Genomic DNA, 24,748 nt, shown 5'->3' with positions numbered 1-24,748 from the left:
GCTTGTAGGGATGCCTGGTTTCAAGTCCTGTGGGGCCTGCCATTGCAACATGTCGGTGCCGGATCCCCACGACGTCTGTCTCTACTGCCTGGATGCGACCACGATTCTCGGTCCTGTCTGGACTGTCAAGCTATGGCCTCGAAGGCCTTGAGGGAGCGGCTCCGAAAGTTGCTTGAGGTTCGGTATTCGTCCCAGCGCCGTTCACAGTTCCGGGGCCGTTCTAGGGAACGCTCGCGGGGCCACCGTCACCAGCTCCTCGTGTTCCAAGTCTTCACCCTCGGATTCAGGTAAGAGAAGTCACAAAAAGAAGTCAAAGAAGCATTGTCTCTGACTACACCCTGTCGGTCCCCGTATGCGGACGAGGGGGACAGGGGCTCCGCCTCTGCGGCTCCTTCAGAGCCTGGGAGTCTTGCGGCCTACAAGACCAGAGGGGCCTGCGCCCCAATTTGGACCTCAGGAACGTCAATAGGTTCCTCCAGAAGGAGAAGTTCAAGATGTTGACTCTGGCTCAGGTGTTGGCTGCCCTCGACTCTGGAGACTGGATGGTAGCGTTGGACTTGCAGGACGCATATTTTCACATCCCCGTCCTGCCGGACCACCGGCGTTACCTGCGCTTCATGGTAGGCCAGGAGCATTTTCAGTTTGGCGTGCCCCTCTTTGGCCGATCCGACTTGCACTGAAGGCATTCCTTCCCTCTGTCCGGGGAAGTGTGGTGCAGGTGTTCACGGACAACACCACCGCCATGTGGTATTGCAACAAACAGGGTGGGTGGGGTCCTAGACCCTATGTCAGGAGGCTATGCGCCTCTGGACACGGCTGTAACATCAAGGCATTACCTTGGTCGTTCAACACCTGACAGGTTCTCTGAACGCCAGGGCGGACAAACTCAGCCGCCGGTGCTTGATTGATCACGAATGGTGTCTGAACTCGGACGTGGCGCAAGGTCCCTTTCAGCAGTGGGGAGAGCCTTGGTTAGATCTATTCGCCACCGAAGAGAACGCGCAATGTCTTCAGTTCTGCACAAATTTCCAAGGCGGCACTCGCTAGGCGACGCTTTTCGTCGCAAGTGGAGTTGCAGTCTATTGTACGTCTTTCCGCCTATACCACTTCTGCCCATAGTGCTGAAGAAGATTTGGCGCGACCGGGCCCAAGTCATCCATGTAGCTCCGAATTGGGCACGAAGATACTGGTATCCCGAGCTACTCAGAATGGCGATCGATCCCCCGATCAGACTGCCTCTTCGGGAGGATCTTCTGTTGCAGCAGCAGGGGACGGTCCTCCACCCAAACCTGTCCAACCTCCACCACCATGCGTGGAGATTGAGCGGCGACAGTTGACCACTTCGATCTTCCTCCCGAAGTATGTGATGTCATTCTAGCAGCCAGGTCTCCCTTCACTAAAACGGTGCACGCCTGCCAGTGGAACAAGTTTGTGGCATGGTGCACAGCTAAGTCTGTGGATCCCCTTTCTGCCCCTGTTTTGAAGTCCTTCTGTTCCTTCTTTCTTTGGCCCGGCAGGGCTCTGCTCTGAGCACTATCAAAGGTTACCTTTCGGCCATCTGCGCCTTTCTACGGCTTCCAGATCAGCCTTCTCTTTTTAAGTCCCCAGTTGTTAACTGTATTCTGAAAGGCATTACACACACTTTTCCTCCTGTGCCGTTCGTCATGCCTCAATGGGACTTAAACCTTGTCTTGACCTTTCTGTTGTGCGCTCCCTTTGATCCGCTTCACAACTGTCCTTTATGTCTTCTTACCTTAAAGACTACTTTCCTGGTTGCTATCACCTCTGCCAGAAGAGTGAGTGAGCTCCAGGCTCTTTCTTCTAAACCTTCTTTCCTTTCTGTTCATCCGGACCAGGTGGTTTTAAGGAGCCGTCTTTCCTTCTTGCCAAAGGTTGTCACTCTCTTCCACATCGGGCAGACCATCAATTTGCCCACCTTCTTTCCGCATCCTTCAAAAGAAGAAGAGAGGCTCCACCATCTGGATCCAAAACGTGTGCTCTCATTCTATCTGAGGCGCTCACAACAGTTCCGGGTGGATGACCAACTCTTTGTTGGCTACGTGGGCGCCAAGAAAGGTAGGGCCGTGCGCAAACGGACCATCTCTCTGTGGGTCATTCTCTGCAGCAAGGCCTGTTACTCCTTGGCTAGGCAGGAGCCTCCTGTGGGGCTGCGTGCCTATCCTACTCGGGCGACAGTGGCCACTAATGCTCTGGGACGGGAGTCCCTTTGCAGGATTTCTGTCAGGCAGCTATGTGGTCCTCGCTGCATACCTTTACCAAGCATTATTGCCTTGACAGCCAAGTCCGAAGAGATGGCTTCTTTGGCTGTTCTCTTCTCCGTGACTTTCTGGTGTGATCTTGTTCGCAGACCCACCACCGGGTTGGTATTGCTGGGGTATCTATTCTAAGGTAAGGATTCTATCACTAACGTGTGTCTTTCAGATGTACAAGTTACTACTTGTGTAACAATATATCTGAAGAGACATTAGTTAGTGATAGATTCCTTTCCGCCCCACCCATCCTCCCCGTTCTGCGAACTGATTTCTGGGGTTAGGAGCATCCCTTTTTAAGGGCCCTAGTTTCTTAAGCACCAGTGGACAGTTTCTTCCATGGCTCTGCGTTCCTGGCGTGGAATGTCGTGTACAGAACTGACGTCCGCGCGCATGGGTGGCGCCTAAGTAGTCTCTGTGATGTTATTTCGGCGCTTACGACGCCCGAGACGGACGCGGAGCCGCACGACGCCACCTATTGACACGCAGAGGTACTGCTAGCAAAACCTTCCGGATACAGTCTGACGCCTGGGGATATTCTAAGGTAAGAAATCTATCTCTAACTAATGTCTCTTACAGATATATTGTTACACAAGTAGTAACTTGTGCATTCAAAACATTATCTGTTATCTCTTGCACCTACAACAATGTAACCTAGCATATTCATCCATAATACCATATCTCGCTGCAATAGCAGCTTATCTCCAAAACAAACAACATGTGTCTTAGTTTAGAGTACCCGCTATCAAAGCATTTATGGAAAGACTTAAAAGAATAATTCCACCCAGAGCGCCACCCTCTCCGGTATGGAAATATTGTCTTACCAGACTCATGGGCCCCCCATTTGAACCTCTGCACAAATGCGAATTACAGTTCCTGTCTTGGAAAGTAGCCTTCCTTGTTGCTATCACATCTCTTAGAAGAGTTAGTGAACTCCAGGCATTAACCATACAAGAACCATTTTTGCAAATCCATAATAACAAAGTGGATCATGGGACTAACCTGAAATTTGTACCTAAAGTCGTGTCTGCCTTCCACCTTAACCAGTCTGTAGAACTCCCAGTTTTTTCCTTCTGCCAGACTTAGTGGCAGAACGAGCTCTTCACACGCTGGACGTTAAAATAGCAATACTCTACTAAATTGAAAGAACAAAATATTTTAGGAAAACTAAACAACTCTTCGTGGCTTTCTCCCCACCTCATAAAGGCAATCCCTTTCAAAAGTGGGGATTGCAAGGTGGATTTTAAGTGCATCTAAATATGCTATCTTAAAGCCAAATGTACATTAACCATTCACACTAGAGCTCATTCCACATGCAAATGAGGGGCTTCTGTGGCTTTCATATGGAATATTCCCCTGATGACATCTGCAAGGCAGCAACTTGGTCTACACCTCACACTTTCACAAAACACTATTGTGTAGATGTGCAAGAAAAACAACAAGCTAGTGTGGGTCAGGCTGTATTAAGAACACTTTTTCAGACCACTGCAATAGATACAGGTTAGCCACCGCTAGGGAGATAACTGCTGTATAGTCTATGCAAGTATATAATCTACAGCTCGTATGCCTCAACTGGAAAATGCTACTTACCAGTATGTATCTGTTCTTGGCATGTAGAGCTGTAGCTTCATATATGGCCACCCGCCTCCCCGTGTACCTCTATCTGTTGCAGTGCTATCTTACTTAGATAAGACCCACATGGACATCTCTTTCTATTTCTTACTAACTCCATCATCACCTTTTGTGGCGAAAACAATCTGGAGATGGAGTCGATGCCCCTGCACACTATCACCGCAAGGAGGGGTCACCTATCTCGTGACTACAAAAACGTATTTGAAGACAAAAACAAAGTGCAAACATCCAAGCCCAACACCAGATGGCGATCTATGCAAGTGTATGAATCTACAGCTCTACATGCCGTGAAGAGATGATGCATACTGGTAAGTAGCATTTTCGTTACCACGCATATATTTACCAGACATGACTGTTTGGATGCCATTAACAGGGATGCCGCTGTGGGCCACAAACAGTACTTTAGAAAACTGTTTCAATAAGGTGAGTGTGTAGGTATTTATTTGTAAAGTTTATTTCTTTGTTAATTTTGTACACTATGTATGCATTAATACCTTTGTATGTTAACCGCCTCTGCATAGAGTTTGTGCAATGTCTTAATGCCCTTCTTTAACGGAATACTCCTAACTATTCAGATTTAAGAATGTGAATCTATGAAAGATTCAGTACTGGAGAAAAAACAATTAACATACCTATATACTGTGGTATTCCAGTATTGACATCTTTCATAGATTCACATGTGACCCACACACCACCTCTTTAATTGCTCAACTCATTGTTATTGTTTCTCATGTAGCATGGGATGCTTTCCAGACATGCTTCCAAATCTTAGGAGTTAAGCTACTATACAGGAGGGAAGGATGCAAGCTCTGATCTGATCGGTTGAACTTTGGTCATGTACAAAACAATGCGAATTGCTGCTAGTCCTGTGGGGAAATTGAATAATAGACCTAAATAAAATACTTTATACTACTAGTTGGAATTACAAAGGAACTCCCACCTCGAAGACTGAGAAGATTCAAGTATGTGAATCTAGAAAGATATCAATACTGACCAACCACAACGTGAATGTAAGTAACTTGTTTTACAGCAAATGTTTGCATTTGAATCCCCAGGAATTTGGTGGGATTGATTCCTTGAGTTCCGATCAGTGACCTGGGGCTATGTTCACTCAGCAGGCATTTAGTACATATCAGTTGTAGGTTTTTCTTTTATTTAAGTCTGAGGCTGAAGCCTTTGTAGGAAAATCAGGGCAAGTTGAAATTAAAGTATAAACGTTTTCATTCATTTACAATAAAAATTGAGATGCTGCCTTGTTTTGAGCCCCAATGGGAAATGTACTATAAAAGGTGAGGTTAAAGAGTTGTAACCACCTCACACTAGGGAGTTTCAGAAAATTGCTTTACTCATGGCTGCACAGGTAGTTCTAACCTGAAAGACTTTTGTTAATTGAATAAGAATACAGGCACACTTTGGAAATTCCACCTTTTTTTGTATGGTCACCCTGGATTTTTCTTCTTATTACTGAGCCCTATTTGTGCTGGTTGTAGAACTCTGTGCCCTTTACACATAGTAACCAGTGGTAAAACATCTGTGCTCCCCATTTTTAAACACTGTTGATTTAGTATACTCGTTGTTGGCATATTTAACTAACCTATAAGTCCCTACTATGTGGAACCAAGTGTACCCAGGGTCTGTAAGTTAGATGCCACTAGTGGAGACAGCACCTATTGTGCCATCTATTACAACGGCAATATAAACCTGGCTTTTGACAAATCAAAACCCTTGTTTTAAATATTAAGAAGTAACCCATAGATAGGCTTAATAGCTGTGCATGTGATTTAAAAGTAGGAGATATAGAAATGTAATGTTAAATATGACCTTACAGTGACTAGCCACCTGTGAATAATTTCACTGTAGTAAGTACCTAAGAGAAACACTGAGATGCAGTATTACATTTAAGAATACTATCCTCAGCTAGGAAACCGCTAGAAAATAATTCAGAACATTTTAATATGTATAAAAAGGCCAATTCAATGGTGAAGTTGGATTTGTAATAAATATTAAGAGAAGGGTACTTCTGGGGAGTTTCCATTTGCCCCAGTATTGGAACTTTCATAGATTCCTATGCTTTGTATCATTCCCTGCCGTCGGAATGGGAGCTTCGGTAATATGAAAAAAATATCATAGCAGTAGGTACAAAAGAGAAAGAACGGCCTAGGCCTCATCTCATTTTGTAGCACATCCACCTATTTGTGTAAAAGAGAGCAAAAGAAATTGCAACAACCAATCGGAGAAGCCTCACCCCATAGAACCTTCCTGAGAGAGCCTCAGATTTTCTACCGCACGTTGTGCTAAGAGAGTCTCCTCTAAGCTCTGCTCAGTTTTCTTTCTACAGTATCAAAAAACAACCTTATTTTGCAACAAAGATGTCAGATAAATAGAAGAAAGCTTTGTTCAAGGCTTGTGCTACCTGTTCAAAGAAGCGTCTGTATGTGGATGACAAGCATACAGATTGTATTTATTGCTTGTACCCGGACCACAAGGCTACAGAATGTAAGATCTGCAGGACCTTCTCTACTAAAACATTGAGGGACAGAGAAGGAAGACTTCTAACATGGCTGCAGAAGATGAAGTCTAGAAAAGAGGTCATTTCCAGTGACAGTGAAGATTCCTCTTCGGCTTCCTCTTCAAGAAGATCTAAAAAGAGGGGTAGGTCTTCCCCTTCAACTTCTACTGAGCCACCTTCTAAGACCTCTCATAGGTCTGGTAGGTCTAGTCCCCGAAAATCTCCTCACCGAGGTGTAAAGGAGAAAGTGGGATTGGTTTCTGCGGTGGTATCTCCTCAGAAGGGGTCACAAGGGCCTGCTGTTATCTCTCCACCTACTGGGAAATAAAAAGGTTTTAAAAAACCTAGTTCCCTACCTCAGGATTCGAAGTCTGACAAGAAATCCCGGTCGTCGACGGTGTCATAAGTTACGTCGACGACAAAAATCCTTCAATCTCCTGTTTCTGCCTCGTCGACAGGACCGGCGGCGTCGACGACGGCAGCCTCGACGTCGACGACTGGACCATCTCTATCTTCATCGTCGACGAGATTGATATCCTCGACGCCGACGGTGGTGTCGACGAAGACAACGTCGACGATAGCAATGACGACGTCGGCTTTGATTCTGACGACAAGCTCGTCGACTATGCCGTCGACTATTTCACCTCCGTCGACGATGGTTTTGACTCCGCCGACGGTGCTCTCGTCGACGACTACCCCATCGTTGTCATCGTTGACGACGACCCCGTCGACGGTGACTCATCGAAATTTTCACTTTTTCACCATTGACGAAGATGCCAATAACACTGGATATGACGTCTCCATGAAGGGTGACACCCTTGCCTCCTGCCTTGCTTTTAGAGGAGGAGTCTTCAGAGGAGGATGATGATGAAGATGATGGACCTTTTGGAGATGCTTACAGTCCATCGCAGCTCCACGTAAATTATCAGGATTCTGATTCAGAGGGCTACTATGAAGAAGTGAGTCAGCCTTCTCCCAGGGAAATGATTCCAGAGCAATCCCAGCAGGGTATGGTTTCGATGCCCTCTTCTCTGATAACTGACCTGCAAATGATATTAATTGACTACAGGAGAAGGTTTCCTTCCCAAACTCCTGAAACCATTCATACGCCCCCTCCACCATTGCCACCTTCCAATTCAGCTGAAGTTGAGCCAAGAGATCAAGAACCTGCGGAGGTTCGGCAGGTAATATTTATTTATATGTTTGTGCAATTTATATAGCGCGCAAATACCCGGAGATGTCTGGGCGCTGAAAGACAAAGAGCAGAGCTGATGAAATAGTTGATTACTGGTTAAAGAGCCATGTTTTTACTAGCTTCCTTAAAGTAAGAAGGGAGGGACAGGCCTTGATGTAAGGGGGCAAGGTGAGAAACATATGTCTCCCCATGATGATTTCTTAGTCCGTAAGACAGTTAAGAGTCGGTTTGATGAGGAACGCAATGTTCTTTCAGGGGTGTACAGGCATAAGGAGTTCCTTGGAATGCAGGGACAGAGTTGTTTACTGCTCTGTATGCAATATATAGTGCTTTAAATTTAATTTGGTACCTAATTGACGACCAGTGAAGCTGACGTATTACCGAGGAAATAAATTTGTACTTGGGGGTGCCTGACAATATTCTGGCTGCTGCATTTTGGGCTGACTGCAATTTGTTCAAGACTTTTTCCTGGGCATTTAGGAAGAGGTCATTGCAGTAATCGATCTTGGATAAGACCAGTGTGCTCATAAGAGTTTTTCCTGCGCTCAGAGGAAGGAAAGGGAGGAGTTTCTTAATCATTTTGAGGGCGAAGAAAGATGATGAGACAACCGCATTTGCATGGTGGATGAAAGAGAGCTTATCGTCAAACATCAATCCCAAATTCCTGACCTTAGTAACAGGCTGTGGAGGGGCTCCCATCTCAGTTGGCCATCAAGTTGGGGACCAGCTGGGGGATAAACTACCGAAGGTCAATACTTCAGTTTTGTCGGATTTTAATTTCAAGCAGTTACGTGACATCCAGAGGCTGATGTCTCGCATGCCCTCTTAAAAATTAACTGCCACTTCTAATCCATTGTTGTGGACTGCCAGCACAAGTTGGGTGTCATCGGCATACGATGTTAGCCTCATCCCATGGGTTTTGATGGTCCTTGCCAAGTCCGACACATAGATATTAAATAAGGTCAGACTTGGGGAGGATCCCTGAGGCACTCCACATGGGAGGGAAAAAACCGGAGAGTAAAATTCACCCAGCTTGGCTGACTGAGTGCGGTCGGCCAGAAATGATGTTAGTAGGTCCCTGGCTTTTTGTTCAATGCCAATGGCGGCGACACGGTCGATCAGGATGGTATGATCGACCGTGTCAAAAGCCGCAGACAAATCCAACAGGATAAGAACAGCCGCTCCACCTCTGTCCAGGATCTCGTCCGAGGCCTTGATCAGGGCTGTCTCAGTCCCGTGACCCTTCCTGAACCCGAATTGAGTATCATCGAGCAGATTATTATTGTCGATGAATTGAGCTAATTGCCTATTCATTAATTTTTCAATGAGCTTTGATGGAAATGGAAGACAGGCAATCGGTGTATGGTTTTTTGGTTCTAGCGGGTCAAGGTTGGGTTTCTTGAGTAGGGGTTTAATGATGGCCTTTTTCCATATTGAAGGGTAAACACTAGTGCTAAACATTGAATTGCATATATCTGCAAGAATATTGGCGATAGGATCCGGGATCAATTTGAGAATGGAGGGAGGAGAGGGATCCAGAGGGGAACCAGATTTAATGGCTAGGACGAGCTCACGTACCTGCTCGAGAGGGAAATGAGTGAATTCAGAAAATACAGTGGAGATAGAGGTATTAGTTGATTCATAGGATGTGAACGAATATGAATTAGCCTGGGTAATGAAATTTGAAAAAATATGAGTAACCTTTTCTTCAAGGAAGTTAGCAAGAGAGTTATATAAATCTTGCGATGCTTCCATGGCTGAGCCTGTTGGAGGTATAGATTGTTTAGTTACCACTTGGAATAGTTCCTTGGTGGGGTTTTGGGCAGATTCAATTTGGGTTAGGTAATATTTACTTTTTTCCCAAATAATCAGATTTTTATATTTTGTCATTGCTTCTTTATATGATATTTTAGCATTGTTATTGTAGTCTTTGCGCCAATGTCTCTCCAAATTCCTGCAGCGTTGTCTCTCTAGTCTTAGCTCCTCAGAGAACCAAGGTGCGGAATGAACCTTTCGATTCGTCGAGACCCTTTTGGATGGTACTAGCAAGGAGAAGGTATTGGATGCTATTTCAGGGTCTTCTGAAGGGATATAAAGGCGAGAGGAGAGGGTGGTTTGAAAAAGCGGAGTATCAATAGTATTCCATGCACGATTGTATTTAGGTGTGTGAGGACCTGTATTTGTAGTGTTAGATTTCTTGGTCCGAATAGTGCAGGTAATTGCAGAATGGTCGCTCCAGATCAAAGGAGTAACCGACAGTAGGGAGATGTTGGAATTATTGGTAAAGATACCATCCAGTGTGTGTCCTGCCCTGTGAGTAGGTGAAGTAACTAACTGATTTAGGCCTAATGATAAAAGGTCATTAATGAGGGAGGAAGATCCCTTATCACTGGTAGATTCAAAATGAAAGTTGAAATCTCCCAGGATAGTATAATCTGATATTCCTGCTATTGATTCTAATAAAGTATGAAGTTCTGCTAGAAAATCAGTTTGCGAGCTTTGGGGTCGATATAATGGAGTTCCTTTAAAAGAATGGGTATTTGAAAGTGTATCGGAGCATAGCAATAAAATAGCATCAGAGCAAGTGTATGGGGAAAATAATGACGACGATTCCTCGGATGATGGAGGTGATGTGACAGAAGTCCTGGGTCCGAATAGGGAATGGAGTGAGTTCATCGTCCCGGATCCACCTTCACCGGATCCGGTAGATTCACCACCAGCTGACATTGGTGGTTTCCATAACCTCATGGAAAGGGCTTTAAAACTATTTGGCCTGCCAGTTACAACGGTGCAATCAGACTGCTTTCTATACGATTTCAAAGAGCCATACAGGAAGTCCATCCGCTCTATTCCCTTCGTAGAGCAGGTTTGGTCTGAGGGAGTGAAGGTCATGAAGTCTCCAGCAACCGTCATTCCGGTCCTACCGCGACTGAAGAAGAAATACAGGGCCCCTGATGATAGTCCCGTGTGCCTGACTGGTCAACCAAAGCCGGACTCTGTAATCTCCCAGGCGGCACAAAGGAAGTCTAAGAACCCTTCGGCTCCTCTGGCTTCTCCACCGGATAAAGAGGGTCGACGCCTGGACAATGTCGGCAAAAGATTCTCATCAATGTCCAGCCTCCTAGTTCGTGCCTCCAATGCATTTGCAATTTTAGGACGATACGATCGCCAAATGTGGTGCGATATGTCTCCGTTTGTAGACCAGTTACCGGAGAGCGCTAAGGCAGATGCAAGGAAGATCTTAGAAGAAGGGGAGCGATCTTCCGCGGAAATAATTGACTGAGCCATGTACATCGCCACAACTGCTTTTAGAGCTTTAGCAGGTTCGGCTGTCCTCAGAAGACAGGGCTGGCTTCGGGCTACCTGGTTTCGCCCTGAAGAGCAAAACAAAATATTGGATTTGCCTTTTGATGGTGACATGCTTTTCGGAAAGCACATAGATGATGCCTTGCAGGATATTAAAAAGGACACAGAAACAGCTAGGTCCTTAGGCACTATTTAATACCGTAAGGGGCCGTTCCGGGGAGCTAGAGGCAAAGGTTATTCAAATGAGGAGGATACCAACAACGTTAAGTGAGAAGTTGGCCTGGTATATGATGTTCACTATTCTAGTGAACACCTTGCACCAGTCCAAACAACCCTTATGGTGATGGTTGTAAGTCAACCTTATAGACCAGCTATCCTAGTGGTAGCGTGGACAGAACAATCTTAGGCTAAAAGACTCTTGAGGGTGTGTAAAGCCAGCTGTTTTACCATATGTAACCCCTTGAATATCAAATGAAAGGACACCACACAGGATATATATAAAAAGTATATGTATTTATTTACTAACACACTCCTCTGAACTCGTTATGAGATCAGAGGCAAAAGCACATAACAAGATACTTAGTCAGAATACGTTAAGTTGCACAATTTATGGTTAGGCCCTAGGGGCGAAGCAAACCATATATTAAGAAAGTGGTATAAGTACCACGTCACGAGAAAAGGAAAGGCCTAGGGAATAGCTGGGGCTACACTATCTGAACCTTAGTTTAGAAGTAGGAGGCTCACAGGCGGCGTGTGCAGTGTCTTTGCACACGTGTGAGTCAATGCAAAGTCAATGGGAACTTAGAAGTTAGATTTAGAAGGATTTGGGACACTTCTGGTTTAGCTAGGAGGAAACAACTAAAAACCTAGACACTTGGATAGTCAACACCCTTGGGAGCACCGAAGTACTCGCGTTACCTCAGCCACGGACAGCGGGTGCATAGGTGTGAAGATGTTTCGGGTTTCGTCGTTTAATCCTATGGAGCCTTGAAGAAAGATGCTGCAGGAGGAAGATGTCCGGGTGGATCCAAGGGTGGATCGAGGATGAAGAGGACCTGAAAGCAGAGGGGACAGAGTCTGGGTCACTAGCCAGTGACCGGGTGGAACCAGGAAGGAACCAGACTACGTCGAGGAGCAATCAGGTGCTGTCTTGAAGCTTGTCTTGGCTGCCACGTGGACCAGGAGGCGTCGACGACGACCAGGTGCTGGGGCCGGACTGTCCCATGAAGGGTCTCGCGGATGGAGGGGTCGACTCCGGATTGGAGTCAACGAGCCTTGGCAAAGGCAACCCACGCAGGATACAACAAAGGCTTCTGGTGCAGACCAGCAAGGTCTGAGGAGCTTCACCTTTGCAGGGAAGCAAGGGCCAGTCTGGAGCAACCAGACCAGCGAGGTGATTCAAAAGGATTGTCGTCACAGAGGCTACTAGCCAACGGGCCAGCAACCGGACAACGCGTCGAGCAGAACACAAGCAGAAGGGCCCCACGCAGAACTCGTGGAGTGTGGAGGGCTGATCTTCAGTGCAGGTGGAGCTTGGGTTTGGGGTTTCTCAATCCCCAGTGCACAGCTTCGAGGATGCCTCAGGAGCTGCAGAGTCAGCAAGTTGCAGGTTTTCCAAGATGTCCGGTCCCACGTGTCCCGTCGCCTCGACGGATCTCAGCTATGCTGCAGTCGTGAAGAGAGGGTCGGAGAGGTCTGGAAGTCTGGGTCTTGTCAGGCTCTGTGCTTGGGTTCCTGCGGGAACGTCGACAAAGCAAGCCGTTGATTTGCTGGATGGTGCCTGGTTGCCCAGGGTGGTCACTCCTTGGCCACAAGGGAGATTCTTCAGTCTTCAGCTTCAGCAGAATGTTGAAGGTCCAGAGTTTCGTGTCCAGTTTCGGTTCAGGATTAATCTAAAGTCTCAGGACTCAGTTCCTACCTTTTTATACAACTAAAAGGGGCTGGATTACTTTCTAGGTCCCTCCTATGGGTGGGACCAGGAAGGGGGGTGGTTACACCCCCTTTCCTTTGTCCAGTTTCGTGCCAGAGCTGAGGCTGGAGTGCCCCAGCAACCAGTTTGAACTGGAGTATGCATGGAGCACCTAGTGTGCTTCAGGCAGTGTCTCATTCTATTCAGCCCTCCCTGTCCCAATACACAAAGTCCTGTCTGGGGTGGTGCTCGCACCTCTCCAGGCAGGAAACCTATTGTCCAAACCTCCGTGACTGGAAGGCCTCCCAGCAGCAGGAGGTCAGACTTGTTCCGGTGGCAGCAGCGTCCATTTTGTGACATTGGGGCTCTGGTTAACTTTAACCGGGATAGTCCGCAACAACATGTTTTCTCCCTCTCTAGAAGGGTGGAATGCTACCCCCGTCGCCAGAATTGGTGAGGGGGTAGTATTCCAAAGCGTATGACACATTGCGCGACATGTTTGGATAAAGCCTAACCAAAGTTAGCATTTAACCGCGAGGTTCATAATGCACTTAAGATTATATGGTATGGCAATATCATAGAACAGCTACAAGGACATTGTTCCGAAAGCTCATGCTAGAGCAACATCTCACACATAACCAAGCACTCTGCCTCCAGGATTGTTAAGGCCTGCCATAGGAGTGGCTTATAGGTTACTGTCTGTCTATATAGAAGGGTCGATATAGGAATACTATACCTAAGCAAGGGGTGGTTACACAACCTCGCCCCAGCTGAGTGATCAGCCAGTTGTGTCTATTTGAGTGGCCAGTCAGGGGTGGCATAATACATGCTGCAGCCCCTGGTAGGCCTTAGTTACACCTATGCCCTGGGCACCTATGGTACACTTGTACAGGGGCTGAGAAGGTGAACCAATTCCCAATTGTGGATGTACCTAGAGTACATGGTGTAAATTTAGAGACTTAGATGTGGCTGTGGGCCTGCTAATCAGACCCACAGCCCAGATGCACTATCTGGGCTGTGGGTCTGATTAGCAGGCCCACAGCCACATCTAAGTCGAAAACCATGAGAAGCAAAAGCAAAAAGTGGGGGTGACCATAGGAAGCAGACCCTCCTCTCCTACACGTTATTCCTCGTATCCCCAATCATCTCAATCCTACAGGCCTCAGTACTCTCAAAGGCAAGGCCAATCTGCTTCTTTCTCTCGGCAGGCAGCAAGAGGCCGTCAAGTTCGCCAGGGCCGAGATTCATCTAAGAGACAATAGCGGTCTTCTGGCTCTTTCTACTGTTCCTTCCCCTCCGGTAACATCAGTGGGGGGCAGGATTTATCATTGTCTACGCAGCTGGAGGATCATTACATCAGACAAGTGGGTCCTGAATATCATTCGGTTTGGCCACACGTTGGAATTTCAACAGCTTCCTCGTTCCAGAGCTCCTCGCGCCCCCGAGGCAACACATCTGCGACTTCTATGTCTCGAAGCCCACCAGTTATTCATCAAGGGGGCGATAGAACCTGTACCTCACTCTCAGAGGGAAAGGTTTTTACTCCAGGTTCTTCCTGGTTCGCAAGACGGAGGAGAAGTGGCGTCCAATATTAGATCTAAGGGAGCTCAACACCTATCTCATAAAGCTGTCATTCAGGATAGTCACCCTTCAGGACTTTCTACGTCTTCTAAATTCAGGGGACTACATGGCAAATCTAGGCCTAGAGGATGCGTACTTTCATGTTCCGATCCATCCAGCTCACAGGCAATACCTACGCTTCACAGTAGCCAGGGCCATTTTCAATTCAAGATGCTTCCTTTTGGTCTCAGATCTGCACCACGGATATTTACAAAAGTTCTTGCCTCAGTGGCGGCGTTTCTCAGGAAACAATCTCTAGAGGTCTTTCACTACCTAGACGATTGGTTGGTCAAGGCTCAATCATTTCAGGCAGCTTCCAAGGCAGTCAAAAGCTGCATTCAACTTTTCAACCAACTGGGTCTCCAACTCAACAAGTCCAAATCGGTCCTTCTCCCGTCCAAGTCGGCCAGATTTCTGGGTTCCATCCTGGATACAAATCGCTGCAAGGCTTTCCCTTTGGAGGAACGACAGAGAAAACTTATTCTATCGGATCGACTTTTACAAAAAAGGAGATCTCTATCCGTCCGTCGGTACAAATCCCTACTAGGATCGATCTCAACTTGCAATCCATTAGTTCCGCACTGCAGGCTTCGAATGCGTCCACTACAAGAGCAACTGGACAAGCAATAGTGCCAGTCGAAAGGTTCTTTCGACGACAAAATAAAAGTAACACCAGTAATGAGAAAAGCGTGCAACTGGTGGACGATAAAGGACAACATTTCAAAAGGTCTAACTTTCAAACTTTCTCTATCTCCCATGGTTTTAACCACGGACGCATCGCTGGAAGGCTGGGGATCAGTGTTACAGGAGTTGCACGTGAGCAGTCATTTTACCCCCGAACAGAGCAAGTTCCACATAAATCTGCTAGACCTCAGAGCAATTCACCTAGCTTTACAAGCTTTCCTTCGAGAATCCAGAATTGCACAGTGCTGGTTCGCACGGACAATACGACAGCCATGCACTATATCAACAAACGAGGCGGAACAAGATCCCAGGCTCTTTCACGGGAAGCTCAGGAAATTTGGAACTGGGCAACTCTCCACAAAATTTCTCTGTCAGCGGAACACCTCGCAGGGTCACTCTATACAACAGCGGATGCACTGAGTCATCAAAAATCCATCAGTCACGAGTTGGAGTTAGATCAAGACATTCTTGAGGACATTTTTTAAGTCTGGGGTACTCCAACCATAGACCTGTTTGCAACCCCAGAGAACAAGAAATGCCAGTTTTACGCAAGCAGGGATCACCATCTAAGGTCACTGGGACTCTTTCGATTGCCTGGTCCGGTGCATTTGTTTACGGCTTTCCACCAATACCCCTGATTTCGAGACTAATCCGGAAACTCAAGGCGGAACCTTGCAGAATGATTTTGATCGCACCGGCGTGGCCTCGACAGTTCTGGTACATGGAACTTCTCCTACTCTCACAAGATCAGCCAATTCACCTGCGGCCCACTCCATCTCTATTGACAATGTCTCAGGGACAAGTGCTACATCCAGATCCGAGCCCACTCCAATTGACAGCGTGGCTCCTGAGTACAGAGAATTCCAGAATTTGAACCTCACTAAGGAGTGTAAAGAAATCTTGTCTCAGGCCCGTGCTCCGAGTACAAACAAGACTTACCGGGCGAAATGGAAAAGATTCTGTCGGTGGTGCCACTGGCAGAATCTCCACCCATACACTTCAGCTCCACATCAGATTTTGCCTTACATTCTTTCTCTGGCTAAATCAGGTCTGGCTCATTCCTCTGTCAAAGTGCATCTGGCTGTTATCTCTAGATTCAGGCGGATATCTTCAGGTCCTTCACTTTGGTCTGCAAGGATTATGAAACCATTCCTAAAGGGCCTCTTCAGGGTTTTCCCTCCAGTCCTGCCTCCGCCACCAGTCTGGCAGCTTAACTTGGTTTTGGCTCATCTTATGAGAACCCCGTTTGAACCTATTCACAGAGCGGATCTCAAATTTCTATTATGGAAACTAGCTCTTCTTTTAGCTCTAACATCAGCTAGGAGGATTAGTGATCTCCAAGCGCTCACGATTGGGGAACCTTTTCTGCAGTTCAAAAAGGACATTCTAATTCTAAGGACAAATCCAAAATGTATCCCAAAAGTACCATCCGACTTCCATTTGAATGAGCCTGTGGTTCTAAAATCTTTTTTCCCTCGACCTACTACACCAGCGGAGAGGTCGCTGCATTCCTTGGATGTTCAAAGATGTCTGAAATTCTATCTGGAGCGGAAAAAACCCTTCAGGAAATCATCTCCGCTCTTTGTCTCTTATAGTACCCCACGAAAGGGATTTCCACTTTCAAAGCAAAGTATTTCTAGTTGGATCTCTAATGCAATTCAGTTGTGCCATCAAGAAGCGGGCAAACCGCTAGAAAGACTAATTCGTGCTCATTCAACGAGATCAGTTTCATCATCGGTGGCTCTATTCTCAGGTGTCCCTATCAAGGACATTTGTAGAGCAGCTACGTGGAGCAGTACCCACACTTTCACGAAGCATTACTGCTTGGATTCTTCCATGAAAGAGGAAGCAGCTGTGGGACAGGCAGTCCTGAGAAATCTTTTTCAATGAGAGGTGAGCTTTCCCTACAATCCCTCCTTCCTGTGTTGCACATTTTGTATCAGTTATTGTATTCTATTCTATGGTAACATTTTCTGACTTGTTTCCTATGATGACAAGTATGATAACATGTAGTGATATTCATGTAACAAAATGTGCTTTTATGGCTTACTGCTAGCTACTCTGATACAAAGCATGGGAATCTATGAAAGTTCCAATACTGGGGCAAGAAAACAAGTTACTTACCTGTAACTTTGGTTCCCCAGTATTGGTAACTTTCATAGATTCCCATGCGCCCACCCTCATCCCCTGGGGGAAAGCTCAGCCTTGTACAGATGTGGTTGCTATTACACAACGGCTATGAAAATCGAGGCTCTGAGGCTCTCTTAGGAAGGTTCTATGGGGTGAGGCTTCTCTGATTGGTTGTTGCAACTTCTTTTGGTCTCTTTTACACAAAGAGATGGATGTGCTACAAAATAAGATGAGGCCTAGGCCTTTCTTTTTCTTTTGTACCTACTGCTATGGTATTTTTTTTTATATTACCGAGGCTCCCATTCCGACGACGGGGAATGATACAAAGCATGGGAATCTATGAAAGTTACCAATACTGGGGAACCAAAGTTACAGGTAAGTAACTTGTTTTCTTACATGCCTGAAGCCTTCAGAGTCTAATTTGCATTAACCTCCTTATACACTCCTCTGAGGTGTGAAAACTGCTCCCATACCAGAGTTCAAGACATAGGGGTGTGTGTGTATGGAGGGGGGGTCTTGTTCCTCTGACATAATGACCAGTTGGGCAATGTCCTGGAACTTGCTTAACTTCAGAGAGGTCTTCCCTGTCAAAAGCAGATGCTGGATGACACCTGGTCTCTCTTGTTCCCAGCACACAGAAGTGGACTCTAGGGGTCAGTTGACTGGTCTCCTGTTGGGTGGATAGAGCTACAAAAAGCAACAAGAAACCTCCTTGCTGCAAATGCTCATCAGGGCATTTCCAACTGGGCCTACCATGCACCCTGCTGGTGGCCTCCGTTCGAGTAAGTCGCGACCCCTAAGTACTGTTCCTAAGGTTTTGGGACATTTGGCTGTCGGCGAGACTTCTGCCACCACCCCTATGATCTCTGCATTACAACTCTTCTTGATGGGGCAATTTGGCTGTGGATTTGCTCACATTGGATGTATACTGCCATTTAAGGTTTCCCTTTAATTTCTTCCTCCACTCCTTGTCACTCTTCGGTTGATGGGTCTGCTCTTGAAGGAGCAAGCTTGCGATGCTGTTTGTACAAACTCCAATCACAGTGGGGGTACTTAGGGCTGACAGAACAGTAATATTGCTTGGTGTGCGGGGGGAGTAAATGATATCCTTGTGTAAACAGCTTGGTAGCTTACCAATTGTTGAACAACAAAACCGCATCCCCTAGTAAGGCATCTTCTTAATGATGTATTTCTGTTCTTCTAGCATTGCAAAGTGTGACGAGCGCTGCTGTTTCTTGTACGTCCTGCACACAGCACAGGATTTCCAACTGTACTTTCCTTCTCAGAAGCACTGCAAATGGTGAGTTTGATATGCTGTGGTCTAATGCAGAAATGGGTATGCATCTCTTCACCAACTTCGTCTCCTCCTTTCTCCTTATATCATTCTTTCTCTCTCCATTCCGCCTTTTTTTCCCCCCTTCACTACCGTCCTATTGCAATGCTTACCAGCTGAGGGATGCCTCCACTAAGTATTCACACATTGCAATTGCAAACGTAGAGTGTACACCATAAGCTCTCCTCACCCCTGCTCAGAGAGCTGATTTGGAATGTAACACACCCATGTCATTGGCAGTCCCAAAAGATACAAAGCCAAAAATAAATATCCACAACAGAAGCTATATTTCAGGCAAAGCTATGGTGCAAGGAAAAATTGTGTCTTAATGCATTATTAATGATTAATACATTTGGCCTGTTATAGGCACATACGCTATGTTATTGTGACAATATTTCTCCAGGTTCATCCTCGGTTTTTCGAAGGTACGATAAATGAGTAATTAAAGATGATACCTGCGACTTACATATGTGCTTTGAAGGACTTGTTCAATGTGGGATAATGGAGTATGTATGGGACTGGAGCTGTAACGCCCTGTCCTACAAGGAGAAAGCTAAGGTCCAGCTGACTGGAAGGACCCGCATGTGGACGTCTCTACAGATGGAGACTCCCCAGGAGCCATCTTGTCACCATAACAACTGCCTCCAAACATTGAGACCGGTCAACCTGCTATGCCCTTGATGAGCCCTTTTCTTACTTCCTAGTGCTTCCAATAATTTTTTTAAGATTCTGAACTTTTCCCTTTTCTCACAGGTCCCATTCCATATTCTTGAGGAGGTTACTCTGATGAAATGCCAGTACACGTGGGGGAATTAAAAGCAAACTGTCTTATTGAAAATATCAAGGACAGAGTACACCCACAGTTCCTTCCATTGTTTGACTGTTAAAGTGCTTAAATGAGAACTTGAGACCCTGTTAAATGTAGGTTAGTGACGTACAGAACTGAAAATAAATTCAAGCTTGCACCACATGATCCATTGTTAATACAAGGGTGTGATTCACACTGCTAGTCCACAATAAAAAAAAAGGGAAGTTGTGCATGGTTCTGAGGACTCGCCAACCTCAGATGAAGGTAGAAAGTGTGTTGATGCAGCAGGAAGTTGTCACACTAGGAATAATGATGATCTGCTCCTCACATTGATCCCTGTTGTATCTTGTCATGCTATTATTAGCTCATTTTGTTATGTGTATTTATAAAACCTGCTGTCACCGGTGAAGGTATCCTGGCATTGAGTATGTGTGTGAGCCTAACGCTACGTTTTGGTAGGTTGGGTAATTGAAAATCTAGATCTTCAGCTTCTTGGGGAATTCAAGAAGAGTGGAGGAGGCTCTTATGTAGAAAGGGAGGTCGTTCCATGCTGTAGGAGTGATGTAAGTGCATGTGGTGAATGTTGGCAAGTAAGAGTCCTGCATAGTTCAAACATTCCGGGCTACAACTGCCCGAAAGGTATTCACTGTCTGACTATGGGGGCTGTGTTCTTGTGACAGTCACAAACATGTGCTTTTCTACTGACACGATTGACTAGTAAAAGAAAAAGCATTTGCAATGCAATAGGTCTCGCATTATGAAAGTTTGAGCTATTGGTCTTGTAAATGACAATTTTTTTATTTGTGTTGGTTTTGAAAATAGCTAAATTAATAGCTTTGTCATTTACAATGCCAATAGTTAAAACTTTCGCAAATGTGACACCTATAGCATTTGTAATGCAACATGTTTTGTATTTACGTGACTTAGATGTATTGATATTACCAATAACAATGGCTTTTAATTTTTTTAAATAATTAATACTTTAATAAAAGTGATTGTAATTTATAATGGCAATAGCTTAAACTTTTGTAAATAACTTTTGTGAAGATTATGTTCAGTGTATTTTATTGTGATGAAAATGCAAGAACAGAAGTGAAATATCAACATCTTTTTGTGACATTTGTAATAAAGCTTGAAACATTGAGAGAACATATTTGAACCAGTTGTTGAATGGTTGCAGAGATTGATGCTGTGATGGCGCGGAGTGATGCTGTGATGGCGCGGAGTGATGCTGTGATGGCGCGGAGTGATGCTGGGGTTGCGCGGAGTGATGCTGGGGTTGCGCGGAGTGATGCTGGATTTGCGCGGAGTGATGCTGGATTTGCGCGGAGTGATGCTGGGGTTGCGCGGAGTGATGCTGGGGTTGCGCGGAGTGATGCTGGGGTTGCGCGGAGTGATGCTGGGGTTGCGCGGAGTGATGCTGGGGTTGCGCGGAGTGATGCTGGGGTTGCGCGGAGTGATGCTGGGGTTGCGCGGAGTGATGCTGGGGTTGCGCCGAGTGATGCAGGGGTTGCAAGGGAAAAACGAGTCTAACAGAGGGCAGAAGGGCACACAAAGTGAGTCTAACAGAGGGCAGAAGGGAAGAATAAAGCAGATGTCTGTGTGTGTTTTTTCTTTTCCTCTCGTGCCTTCGGTTTGTTTCCTTTAAACATGTGAATTCCCCTAAACATTCATTAAGCAGAATAGTTCTGTCTATATTGCCCCTGTGGCGCCGGCTGTCTGTTTCCTGCAGAGATGAAGGAGCCAAAGAAGCAGGATGCACGCGCCCTTTTTGAAAAGGAGGTGTTAGTGAAAGAGGATGACTGGCGGTCTTGTGGCACAGTGGCGCCTGTTGTCTGTTCCCAGCTAACAGTTGCTAATTAAGCATTGTAGCTGTAGAACTAAAACACTGACACCAAAATGTGCACTAAAAGAGTGTAAAACATTAATTATTTAAAAAAGCTTGCCTAAAGATGGTGGAGCGGCTCTAAGGATGGTGGAGCGGCCCTAAGGATGGTGGAGCGGCCCTAAGGATGGTGGAGCGGCCCTAAGGATGGTGGAGCGGCCCTAAGGATGGTGGAGCGGCCCTAAGGATGGTGGAGCGGGCCCTAAGGATGGTGGAGCGGGCCCTAAGGATGGTGGAGCGGGCCCTAAGGATGGTGGAGCGGGCCCTAAGGATGGTGGAGCGGGCCCTAAGGATGGTGGAGCAGGCCCTAAGGATGGTGGAGTAGGCCCTAAGGATGGTGGAGTAGGATGGGGTGGAGTAGGCCCTAAGGATGGTGGAGTAGGCCCTAAGGATGGTGGAGTAGGCCCTAAGGATGGTGGAGTAGGCCCTAAGGATGGTGGAGTAGGCCCTAAGGATGGTGGAGTAGGCCCTAAGGATGGTGGAGTGGTACTCCCTGGATCTGCCTCCTAGTTCCTTTTGTAGTGTGCAGCTGTAGCACACGGATGGGGAGTGCCAGGGTCCTTACCAGAAATCAAGGACAGGAGGTGCCACCAGAACAGTAGCCCCAGAAGAGGACTGGCAGCTGTGCAGTTGCTTACCCCACAGCGGGTCCAAATGAGCTTGAGGACTCTCCCCAGAAGTGCAGCATAAAGCCTATGACACGCGTAGGTGGAGGATACATTTCCTTTGAGACATTCTAGTCGCCTGTCCCCTTTTACTTGCCTGAAACAATCCAAATCTGTCCCAGCACATACATGTTAAACGAGGAGCAGAACTGGCGACTGTGCAGTTCCTATACAATAGTGTATATTTCCACATGCACATGCGGACATATATTTTATTTCAGCGTTGCAAACACTGGCAATATGTGCATACTAAATACTTAAAAACTGCAAATAGAATATGTGTATACGTGCAACCGGAAACTTTGAAAGTCAAGGAAATGTTCAATATTGAGTGCATTTGTACACATACCTTTCTTTGGTGAGATGACCAGTGGGCGGTTCTGTGACAGAGGTCACTTTAATCATTGTTAAATACAAACTTTTGTATTTTGTATTTTGCATTACTATTTGGTTAAGAAATACTGACAGATTTTTGGATCATGTATTTTACAGAAATGTTAAGTGAGAAAATACTGATAGTATTTCTTTCATGCCTATCTTAGCACTGTCACTTTAAAAAGAGGTGTATCTCACGACACTGTTGTCATGTGATCAAGGCAGGGATCTGCCGAAACGCGTCGTGACTAAGAGCAGTGAAACATTTCCTAGGTAAAAGAAATATGGAGTTTGCAGAACACAACAGAATGCTTATGGACCTATTAACTTTCTGTTTGGAACACAATTATTTTTTGTTTAACAAGCAAATGTATCGCCAAGTTCAAGGGGTAGCAATGGGGGCCAGTTTTTCCCCCAGCTATGCTTGCCTCTTTATGGGCTGGTGGGAAGAACTGGTCCTCAAGGGGCAATATACGGACATATACACAGATAAGATTGTTTCTTGGCTAAGATACATAGATGACCTGATAATTGTGTGGAAAGGTTCCAGGGAAGAAGCCATGGATTTTATCGGAAAGATCAATGTCAACGACATTAACTTACAATTCACGCACAACATAAGTAATAGTCAGGTATCCTTTTTGGATGTGTCAGTAAACATAGTTGACAACAAAATATGTACAACCTTGTTCAGAAAAGAAACAGCAGGGAACACGTTGCTACATGCAACCAGCGCACACCCCAGACACCTTATATACAGCATCCCGTACGGGGAAATGCTTAGGCTGCGTAGAATATGCAGCGAGGAGGATGAACTTAAAAGCATCAGCAGGATAGCAAGGCCAGGTTCTTAGAACGGGGCTATGGTGCAAAAGTGATTGATGCTGCAATTGCCAAATCCAATGTCAAAATAAGGGAGGAGCTCATAGAGTACGGTCAACCGTAGGCAACCAGAGATTGCTAATGCCCAAATAACTCATGAACCTCCTAGGCTGATTCTGACTTACAACAGACAGCACAAGGATTTACGCAAAATCATACAGCGCAATTGGCATGTGGTAAAGGATGACCCTGTGATAGGTAGTCATCTTCCTGAGTTTCCAGCAATCACATACCGGAAGGCCACCTCCATGGCTGATATATTGGTAAAGAGCAGTCCTGAGTATAAGGATTCCACAGGTTTATCTTTGGCACGTAAGGGATTTTATAAATGCCCTCAATGCAAAGCCTGCACATATGGAGTGAATAGGACCTCTTACCTTACTGCCTTCAGTACGAAACCACAAAGTATTAAACATCATCTTACTTGTAAAAGTGAGTATGTGGTGTATGTTTTGGAGTGCAGTTGTAATTTAAAATACGTAGGGAGTTCTAAGTTGCCGGGTCACAGACGTATATTACAGCATATAAGGGCAATTAATAACAATGACCAGAGTTACCCTGTGGCCCGCCATTTCCACGATGTCCATGGTGGCAAACCCAAAGATCTTAGATATTTCCTGTTGGATACAGTACCGATACAGAGGAGAGGAGGGGACAGAGAGGGGATGCTGCGTAGATTAGAGACTCATTACATTCTTCTATTGGATACCAAACAACCAAATGGTTTGAATATGAGTTAGGATCTATATACTTACCTAGATTGATATATACAGATACACACAGACACATGTAATGAGATCAGGTACTATGACTGTCAAGTGTTCCAATCCTAACTAACTTTCTTGAAAAGTATGCCATCCGGATTTTCTATATCGTTACCAAATCATGTATATAAGAAATGAATTTTTTAAGATTGTTCTTATTGTAAATAGAGAGATATATTTTTGATACTATGGCTTACGATGATAACCAGATTTTAAGATTTCTTAATTATTTACGGATGAATTAATTGTTTACCAGTTGGTATATATGATTAATTGTGGGAATCATTCATGACTATAAGTATGGAATCTTAGTATCTAAAATAAGGGAAACCTGTTTTCTTATGATTTAAGTCCAACATTAGCTATAGTGTCCTCTGTAATAAGTTGGCTGCACAGTAGTGCCTTGATGACTTTTTGTCTTATTTAATTTCACCCGTTTGGGAGCACTTTTCTGTTTGTTTGTTCTACAAAAAATATACAAAAAAATATCATAAGTAATAACTTAGTTAAGGGGTGGGTTCTAGGGATACACTTTTTAAATTTTATAGGCATTTGGATTAAATACATAAAATGGTTTAGACATCAAATGCAATATAAGGCGGATGTTTGATACTGACAGAGGGGAGGTGTCATAGTTGGACGCAATATAGCAAAATTGGCAAATCATAAATATGACTCTTTATTTGATATTCAGGAGCTAGGGGCCAATGCATTTAAGCACAGATGTCACTTTAATCATTGTTAAATACAAACTTTTGGATTATGTGTTTTGCATTACTAT

At 45.4% G+C, this 24,748-nt stretch overlaps 1 protein-coding gene across 2 annotated transcripts in view; it reads left to right on the top strand.

Moving 5' to 3' along the window:
- Window positions 1–24,748, top strand: part of LOC144823334 (mitogen-activated protein kinase kinase kinase 6-like) — a 1,091,718-nt gene that overhangs the window by 348,503 nt on the left and 718,467 nt on the right. For both annotated transcript variants that reach the window (XM_078681777.1, XM_078681776.1), the window contains exon 13: window positions 18,460–18,555. In XM_078681777.1, the coding sequence (XP_078537903.1) occupies window positions 18,460–18,555 (96 nt within the window). The remainder of the gene's footprint in view (window positions 1–18,459; window positions 18,556–24,748) is intronic.

The sequence above is a fragment of the Lissotriton helveticus genome, chromosome 3_1 (genome assembly GCF_964261635.1).
Source record: "Lissotriton helveticus chromosome 3_1, aLisHel1.1, whole genome shotgun sequence".
In the NCBI taxonomy this organism is placed as follows: Eukaryota; Metazoa; Chordata; class Amphibia; order Caudata; family Salamandridae; genus Lissotriton; species Lissotriton helveticus.
This window is presented reverse-complemented; position numbering and strand designations above follow the sequence as displayed.